Genomic DNA, 10,144 nt, shown 5'->3' on the forward strand with positions numbered 1-10,144 from the left:
AAGGCTGAGGCAAGAGAATCGCTTAAGCCCAAGAGTTTGAGGTTGCTGTGAGCTATGACAGCACAGCACTCTACCGAGTGACATAATGATACTCTGTCTCCAAAAAAAAAAAAAAAAAGAATGTTAGGTAAAAGAGTGCTTGGATAGATGTGGTGGCTCATGCTTATAAACCCAAACTTTGGGAGGCAGAGAAAGGAGGACTGCTAGAAGCCAAAAGTTCAAGACCAGGCCAAGCAACATAGAAAGACTCCATCTCTACAAAAATTTAAAGATTAGTTGGATGTGGTGGTGCATACCTGCAGTCCTAACTACATGAAAGGCTAAGGCGGAAAGATTTCTTGAGCCTAGTGTTACACTGAGCTATGATGACGTCACTGCACTACAGTGTGGGCACCAGAACCAGACCTTGTCTCAAACAAAAAGACACCAAACAATCAAAAAGACAAATGCTAGCACTCTGGGAAGCCAAGGCAGGAGGATCACTTGAGCTTAGGCGTTTGAGACCAGCCTGAGCAAAAGGGAGACCCAATTTCTACTAAAAATAAAAACTTAGGTCTGGTGTAGTAGTTCATGCCTGTAATCCCAGTTCTCCAGGAGGCTAAGGCAGGTGGGACTGCTTGATTTTAGGAGTTCAAGACCAGCCTAAGTAAGAGCAAGACCCTATCTCTACTAAAAACAGAAAAACTAGCCAGGCGTTGTGGTGGGCACCTGTAGTCCAAGCTACTTGGGAGGCTGAGGCAAGAGGATCATTCAAACCCAGGAGTTTGAGGTTGCTGTAAGCTATGATACCAAATCCAAGTGACAGAGTGAGACTCTGTTGCCAAACCAACAAATGAAACAGTGGGAGAGCTTATTGAGCACTGGCAAGGAATATCTACACGTGGGCTCTGCTGTCCTCTAGTGGAATGTTAAATGTAGCGCACATAGCATTGAAGAAAATAGTCTCATCTGTATACAATAATACTTTTTTACTTATTTCCTATGCGTTTTAAAAACTAAGCACCCAATCACTCATCTGGCCTTATTAAAAGTTTTTCCCCCCAAACTTGAAGAGATCTTGGGAATAAGTTTATTTAATCTTAGTTTTATTTTTGCCTTTTTAAAAATATATTTTAAATGGTACGATACACAGTAAGCTTTTGTGACTTCTTTCACTGACCACATTTCTTTCTAAGTTCATTCACAAAGCATGCAACAGTACTTCATTCCATTTTATTGCTGAACAATATTTCACCAAATAGATATTTTACGTTTTATTTTTCCATTCAGCAGCTGATGGACATCTGGGTTGTTTCCATATTTTGGTTATTGAGAATAATGTTGCTATGAACATTCGTGTAACATTTTTATTCGTTTGCTTGGGAAGAAAGTTTGCCCAAGGTCTCAAAGCAATTCAGGGCCACATCTCCAGCCCCAATCTAGCACTCTTAGTATTATACATATTGGATAACCATTAAGACCCTGTTGTGGCTCGGCGCCTATAGCTCAACCGGCTAAGGCGTCAGCCACGTACACCTAAGGTGGCGGGTTCGAATCCCCAGCCCGGACCCGCCAAACAACAATGACGGCTGCAACCAAAAAATAGCCGGGCGTTGTGGCGGGCGCCTGTGGTCCCAGCTACTTGGGAGGTGGAGGCAGGAGACTCGCTTGAGCCCAGGAGTTGGAGGTTGCTGTGAGCTGTAATGCCACAGCACTCTACCCAGGGGGACAGCTTGAGGCTCTGTCTCAAAAAAAAAAAAAAAAAAAGACCCTGTTGTATCCACTGAATTATCCACCTAAACTAGCCTAGACCCCAATCTGCTTCTAGTTGTGAAAGCAAAAACATTAGACACTCAAGATTTAAGAGAAATCCTAGTTTCCTCTCATTGCACAAAATTCCAAACAACTCACAATACGTTACAAAACAAAAACAAAATAAAATAATTTACCATATTCAAGGCAGTGTTTTTAAATACAGAAAAACAACTGCAAGGTAAAAGTTTCACATTCAATGCTCGTAGCCTCCTGCAAAAACCCTAGGTCCTACAGTGCTGGTTCAGAGTCTAGGCACACTATATTTTGGTGGAAAATTCAAATTCTCTAGCACACAGTGTTTATATTCAAGTTAGTCCCTAGTTAGAAGCAGATATAACAGAATCCAGGGGAAAGCCAGTTTATATGATAATCACCACTAACTTTTTTTTTTTTTTGGGAGACAGAGCCTCAAGCTATTGCCATGGCATCACAGCTCATAGCAACCTCCAACTCCTGGGCTTAAGCGATTCTCTTGCCTCGGCCTCCCAAGTAGCTGGGATTACAGGTGTCCACGACAACTATTGTGGTTCTTTTTTGGTTGTCACTGTTGTTTGGCAGGCCCAGGCTGGATTTGAACCTGCCAGCTCTGGTTATGTGGCTGGTGCCTTAGCTGCCTGAGCTACCAGCGGTGCTGAGCCACTCTAACTTCTTCTTCTTTTTCTTTGGCCCAAGGACTGGGTTTGAACCCACCACCTCCTCCGTATATGGGGCCAGCACCCTACCCCTTTGAGCCACAGGTGCTACCCAAACCCTAACTTCTTTACTTAATACTAGAAAGGCAATTATCATATCTTAGTGATAAAATGCGGTTCCAGCTCAATCTTTTGCAAAAGATCATTCAAATGGAAAAAAGGTACAAAGATGGTTTGACTTATAAAACAAAACCAGTATTAGTATCTAGATAAACCCATCATAAGTTGAAAATATCCTAAGACATGATGGGGGTGAATTGGGGGGGGGGTGCTGTTAAGCCACATTCTAAGTCAAGGAGCAACCGTAATCAGGTTGTCAGGACAAATGCAACCAAAGTAACCAGAGTCAAATAGAACCCAAGATTTTGCCAAACTATACATAGTTTTTTTTTCCATTCAAGAAAACAAAGTAAGTATTAAATACCTGAGATCATCCACTATTACAAAAAAAGGATTTGGGAGACAATCTATTTTTATAAATAAGTAAACTGAAGCCCAGATTAGAGACTGATAGAAGATCATGCAGCAGCCTAGAGCCAATTGCAAAAACCCTGGCCCTTGCGAAGTGGAAACATTCAAAGCAAAGGGCAGTGGAAAATTTCAAAGCTGTGGTAAAGCTGACCTCTGGTAGGAAACTACAGGGCATAATGCCATTTTAATGCAGAACATTGTTGAACTACTTAGTAGGCAACCTAATTGATTTTCCAAGAAACTCCTCCATGCTTTCCACTTATGTACTATATGTCTGGATCTACAAAGTGCTCATATTTTCCTCCCCAACTAAGCTAAGAACAAGTCTCATCTGACAAGCTAAAAGGCAGTTACTTCACTATGAGATTCAGTACTCAAAGGGAAGTTAATGAGAATCCTTGAAGGCCAAGTTAGTTCTTAATGACAAAAACAAAAAAACAAAAAAAAAAACCACTGTTGCAGGGAAAGAAATGGCAAGGATGGATGTGATTCTGGGAAAGATCATATCAAGAAAGAGACTCTTTTGTATAGTACTTGAATTAAAATAAAACTCATTAAGTATTTAGCAAGACTAAAAATTATGCCTAATGGCTCGGCGCCTATGGCTTAAGCAGCTAAGGCACCAGCCACATACACCTGAGCTGGTGGATTCAAATCCAGTCCAGGCCCGTCAAACAACAATAATGGCTGCAACCAAAAAATAGCCAGGCGTTGTGGCGGGTGCCTGTAGTCCCAGCTACTTGGGAGGCAGAGACAGGAGAATCGCTTGAGCCCATGAGTTGGAGGTTGCTGTGAGCTGTGATGCCATATCACTCTACCCAGGCTCTGTCTCATAAAAAAAAAAAATTTTTATGCCCAATGAAGAGATTTAACAAAGGAGACCAGTTAACTGTCTAATATCTTAGATATTATTTAGGTTACCTACTTGTAATATTGCCATTTAAAAGAAATGCAGAGGAAAGTGAGAACTAAATCCCAGTAAGGTAACGATTTATGTGTGAAGTCTCTGAGCATAAATCACAAATTAAACCTTTATCTAAACTGAATTTTCATTCTCTGCCCTCTCACCCAAATGATCTTGGCCTCAGGAAGAAATGTAGGGGGAACGAACATGACAACTCTGTACAAGTATTTGAGGAACTTCAGAAAGGAGCAGACTCATTCTATGTTCTGACAAGAACCAGTTGTCACTGACAAAGAGGCCAATTTCGGTTTTATCTGAAAAGGTCTATATTGTCCTTCCAAATCCTGGGTAATTCTACTTATTCTTCAAAACCCAGCTTTCTGGCTCGGCGCCTGTGGCTCAAGTAGCTAAGGCGCCAGCCACATACACCTAAGGTGGCGGACACCTGTGGTCCCAGCTACTTGGGAGGCTGAGGGAGGAGACTCGCTTGAGCCCAGGAGTTGGAGGTTGCTGTGAGCTGTGATGCTGTATACAGCATACTACACAGAGGGAGAGCCTGAGGCTCTGTCTCAAACAAAACAAAACAAAACAAAACAAAACAAAAAAACCCCCAGCTTCCATGTTATCTCCTCTGGAAAGGTTTCTCTATTTTGCCCTAGGTATCCCTCACAGGTGAGCCTAAGTACTTCTCTCTCTCATCAGTACTTGTGATACTACTATAACCATCCCCTGCCTCTGTCTCTCACACTCAAACTGAATTCCTAGAAGGCAAGGGCTTCAAGGTTTTACTCATCTCTATAAAACTTCCAGACTTAGCAAGCCTTTATCAGATGCTGGTAAAAGGAAGGAAAGGAGTGAGAGAGGGAATCTAAATTAGAGACAATGGCTAGGTGTGGTGGTTCACACCTATAATCCCAGCACTTTGGGAGGCTAAGGTGGGAAGAATGCTTGACACCAGGGAATTTGAGATCAGCCTGGGTTAACATAGCAAGACCATCTCTACGAAAATAAAAAAACCCAGAACAATGAGCCCAGGTGCAGTGGCGCAGGCTATAGTCCACTATTTTGGAGGCTGAGCCAAGAGGATTGCTTCAGCCCTTGAGTTTGAGATTAGTAAACCGATGACACCACTGCACTCCAGCTGGGGATAAAGACGAGGAGGCGGAGGCTGATGAATCAATAAATAAAATGGGATACATATGGTATAATAACAAATATATTTTGTCTTTGTCCTCATTCTCAAACTCTGGGAATTTCCAGATAGGAATGTCTTTTGTTATTCAAAAGAACCCTTCAGGATCACACCTGAGTTTATACTATTGAGATGACTCACAGTGGAGCCCCAAGACAGCCTCAGGATCGAAGACTGATCAACAGAAATATAAAGCAAGTAGAGAGCTAGAATTTTCAGCTCTACTTACAAGCTCCTGAAAGGAGAAAGGGAGAAACCTGGAGAGTAAGCTCACTTAAAACTCTTGAACACTAAAATTTCATGAATTTCCAGGTTGGTGAACATGCCCAGAAACTGAGAAGGTGAAGTGTTCAGGTAGAGTATGAAAGCCCTGTATGTCCCCACCCCATGCATCTCTTCCATCTGGCTGTTCCGTAAGGGGTGTCCAACCTTTTCTCTTTTCTGCTACACCTTAGAAGAGTTGTCCTGAGCTGCACATTAAATATACAAACACTAACAAAAGCTGATGAGCAAAAGAAAACGGGAGGTCAGTTTGTGCCTAATTTTCGTGCTTTCTAACACCATATGTAAGCAAAACAATCCTCAAATAATCTATATATAATCCATGGGCCCCAAGTTGAGCACCTCTCCATGTTTTCCTAAGTTCTGTGAGGCAATCTAGCAAATTACCAAACCTAAGGAAAGGGTCATGAGAACTCTGAATTTGCAACTGGTGATAGTCTGTGAGACTGAGCCCTTTAACTGGTGGGAACAGACACAAACTTCTACTAGATTGTGTCAGAATTAAATTGAACTGTAGAACTAACTTCTTCAGTATGTTCTAACTGTAGAACATACTTCAAAGAAAAATCAAGAATTGGTTAGTGCAAAAAAAACTCATTTGGTGTCAGAAGTATTGTGTAAGAAACTGTTTCCTTTTAACACAATGAAATATTACTCCAGCATATACAACAACATGAATGAACTTAAAGTAAAATAAGCCAGTCTTAAAAGGACATGGACATGTAAGATTCCACTCCTATGAAGTATCTAGAGTAGCTGAATGCATAAAGACAAAAGAAAATGATGGTGGCCAAAGGACAGGGGAAGAAGTAAACAGGGAGTTAAAGAATTCAATGAGGCAGAGCACAGTGGCTCCCGCCTATAATACTGGCACTCTAGGAGTCGAGATGTATGTACTGCTTGAGCTCAGGAGTTTGAGACCAGCCTGAGGAAGAGTAAGACATCATCTCTACTAAAAATGGGAAATCTGGGCTGCGCCTATGGCTCAAAGGAGAAGGGTGCCCCCATACTCCCCTTGGAGGTGGCGGGTTCAAATTGGGCCCTGGCCAAAAACTGCCAAAAAAAAAAAAAAAAAAAGAATTAAGAATGAAATCTACAAGTTTAAAAAAGAGAAAAATAAATAAATAAAAATGGGAAAACTGAGACAGGAGAATCACTTGAGCCTAGGAGTTCAAGGTTGCTGTGAGCTATGACGACGCTATGGCAGTCTACCTAGGGCATCAGAGACTGTCCCCCCCCCCCAAAAAAAAAGAAAGAAAGAAAGAAAGAGAGAAGGGGGGAAAAAAAGTTTAATGGGCAGTTTCAGTTTGGGAAAATAAAACGAAAACAGTTTTGGAGATGGGTGGTGGTGATGGCTGCAAAACAATGTTAATATATACTTCATGCTACAAAACTGCACACATAAAAATGGTAAGTTGTACGCTGTGCACTATTTTACCACAATTTAAAAAATGTTTATCAAAGCAGGAAGACTGCTTGAGCTCAGAGTTTGAGGCCAGCATGAATAAGAGCAAGACCCATTTCTGCTAAAAATAGAAATTAGCTAGGCTTAGTTGCACATGGTTGTAGTCCCAGCTACTGGGGAGGCTGAGACAGAAGGATCACTTGAGCCCAGGAGTTTGAAGTTGCAGTGAACTATCATAACACCACAGACTCCAGGTGGAGTGGCAGAGTTGAGACTCTGTCTCCAAAAAAAGCATTCTTAAACCATCATCACGTTTTTCAAAAAAGGGAACCAACCTCAGGTCGGGTGCGGTGGCTCACACCTGTAAACCTAGCACTCTGGGAGGCCAGGGCAGGTGGATTGCCTGAACTCACGGTTTCAAGACCACAGCCAGACCCCATCTCTAAAAATAGCCAGGTGTTGTGGCGGGTGCCTGTAGTCCCAGCTACTTGGGAGGCTGAGGCAAGAGGATCACTTGAGACTAAGAGTTTGAGGTTGTGGTGAGCTATGACTCCATGACACTCTACCAAGGGTGACAAAGTGAGACTCTTGTCTCCCCAAAAAAGAGAGAACCAACATCTTTTAAGGGGAGTGAGGGCACTCCCACTCTCACCATCATCCACAATCCTAGAGGCTAGACTCCACAGACTAGTTTGAAAACCATAAATTTAGTGGAAAAGAGTGTTAAAAAATTGAACACTGTGGGCAGCACCTATGGCTCAGTGGGTAGGGTGCCAGTCCCATAAACCAAGGGTGGCAGGTTCAAACCCAGCCCTGGCCAAACTGCAACAAAAAATAGTCAGGCATTGTGGTGAGTGCCTGTGGTCCCAGCTACTCAGGAGGCTGAGGCAGGAGAATCACCTAAGCCTGAGAGTTGGAGGCTGCTGTGAGCTGTGTGGTGCCATGGCACTCTACCAAGGGCAATAAGGTGAGACACTGTCTCTTAAAAAAAAAAAGGAACACTGGCTCAGGACACAATGCCTCTAACAGCTAAAAGGCACAGGGTTAGACTATTTTAAAACCAAATCAAGTTCATCTACACACAGTAACTGAATACCTTTGCTTCCTCTGCCATTTTTTTCTCTTCATCTACTTCCTCAGTTTTTGCTGAATCTTCACTCTGCAGTTTTCTTCTCTTTTGCTTGGGAGCCATGAAGCCTTGGAGAAATTTCTTTATGACACTGGCTTGAAGGGCAATCACACACTCACCAAAATCCTTCAATTTCTCTAATGAAATAACCTACAGGTAATAAAAGGTTTTGAGCCAACTTTTTGGTTTTCTGGATATCAGCAAAAGATAGCAGAGAAAATATAAATATATATGTACATAAGTAATTTTTGTTTCCATATACATCTTTTAAGACATACCCACATGATTTGAGAAGTCAAAACAGTATCTGGGAATAACTCCAAATTAAGTTTTTCCATCAGTAACAGCTTTGAAAGGTTGTTTTCTTATATTCTTACCCGGGCTTCAAATTCTGATGTTTCTTCAACATATCCAAGCCCTCCTTTTTGTAACCTTGTTGCAACTTCAATGAGATCACTGCGAAGAAAGTTTAAAAGCTCCTGGTTGCCATCACAGGATTTTAGACCCAAATTTGGCTTCCGAGCCAGATGAATAGAGTGAATAATGTCCTGATACCTAGGTGGGGGTAAAGGAAAGGGGGAATAAAGGAATTTTTAAGTTGTTCTTTAAATTTCAATTACTTGAATGACATGTTTTCTTCTAGAAAACTTCCTAGATTTTTTCCATCTCTCTTTTGTGTTTTTAATAGTCTTATCAGAGATGTTTCCTGCACAAAATTTCTAATTTCTTTTTCTTTTTTTTTTTTTTGAGACAGAGTCTCAAGCTGTCACTCTGTGTAGAGTGCCACGGCAACATCATAGCTCACAGCAACCTCCAACTCTTGGCTCAAGTGATCCTCTTGCCTCAGTTTTTTGTATTTTTAGTAGAAATGGGGTCTCAATATGGCTCAGGCTGGTCTCAGACCTGTGAGCTCAAGCAATCCATCTACCTCGGCCTCCCAGAGTGCTAACTTAACAGGTATGAGCCACCACACCTGGCCTAATTTCTCATTCTTGATTCATTCTAAAACTACATTAATTTTCTTCTGTATTTCATTAATTCCAGTATCTGAAGTATACTGCTTTTCCTAGCACTCATTCATGGCGCCTGGCTTGTATATTTTCTGATTTTTCACGGTAAGTTTATTGAAATTTTACCTGTGGCTCGGCACCCATAGCATAGTGCTTATGGTGCCAGCCCCATACACCAAAGTTGGCAGATTGAAACCTGGGCCAGGCCAGCTAACCAACAATGACAACTGCAACAACAACAACAACAAAATAGCCAGGCATTGTGGTAGACACCTGTAGTCCTAGCTACTTGGGAGGCTGAGGCAAGAGAATCACTTAAACCCAAGAGTTTGAGGTTGCTATGAGCTATGACACCACAGCACTCTACCGAGGGCAACACAGTAAGACTCTGTCTAAATACAAAATAAAATAAAATAAAAATTCTCTGTCTTGAGTAGTCCAGAAGTGGTTTTTATAGTTGTAGAACCATCACAACTATTTAATTCTAATACATTTTTATCACCACAAAAAGAAACACTAATCCACATTCTGTCTATGGACTGGCCTATTCCACATGTTTCATGTGTAACGGAATCATACAACATGTGGCCTTTTATGCCTAGTTTCTTTCACTTAACATATTTTCTAGATTCATCCACTTTATAGTACACATCAATACTTCATTCCTTTTTCTGACTAAATAATATTCCATTGTTTGGATATATCACATTTTGTTTATCCATCAGTTACAGGCATTTATGTTGTTTCCATTTCGGCTATGTTGAATACTGACAAACATTTCTGAACACCAACCTACTAAGCAACATGAATATAAAACAGTTATAGACATTTAAAATATTTTACTTCAATAGATAACTAAAAAAAAAAAAAAAAAAAAAGAGAAAACCTCAGATATTTATATCTAACGCAGAATAGAAATAAGATGTAAGGAATGAGGAACAAGATGGAAATCTTTACCTCTTTTCTAGTTTTTCTTTAAGCTGACTTTCTCTTATTCCCTGAGGGTGAAGACAGTTTAGCAATTCATCCAGTTCCTTTTGACTGTCACATAAAAACCTGGAGGGGAAAAACAGACCTGATAACTCTGGAAAAAAAATCAAAACCAAACACTAACTAAGGGATCTAAGGTTCCCAGCAGGAGCTGGGAAAACAAAATTCCACATCTAACATAATTTTCTTTTTTTTTTTTTTTTTTGAGACAGAGCCTCAAGCTGTCCCCCTGGGTAGAGTGCCGTGGCATTACAGCTCACAGCAACCTCCAACTC

General features: G+C 41.1%; 1 protein-coding gene across 2 annotated transcripts in view; it reads right to left on the reverse strand.

Annotated features, from left to right (window-relative positions):
• Positions 1–10,144, reverse strand: part of BAZ1B (bromodomain adjacent to zinc finger domain 1B) — an 84,061-nt gene that overhangs the window by 13,496 nt on the left and 60,421 nt on the right. For both annotated transcript variants that reach the window (XM_012807893.2, XM_012807894.2), the window contains 3 exons: positions 9,837–9,935; positions 8,247–8,424; positions 7,837–8,019 (listed from right to left, as the gene is read on the reverse strand). In XM_012807893.2, coding sequence (XP_012663347.1) covers positions 7,837–8,019; positions 8,247–8,424; positions 9,837–9,935 — 460 coding nt within the window. The remainder of the gene's footprint in view (positions 1–7,836; positions 8,020–8,246; positions 8,425–9,836; positions 9,936–10,144) is intronic.

Source organism: Otolemur garnettii, unplaced genomic scaffold (assembly GCF_000181295.1).
Source record: "Otolemur garnettii isolate 467f Iridium unplaced genomic scaffold, OtoGar3 scaffold00077, whole genome shotgun sequence".
NCBI classification, from domain to species: Eukaryota; Metazoa; Chordata; class Mammalia; order Primates; family Galagidae; genus Otolemur; species Otolemur garnettii.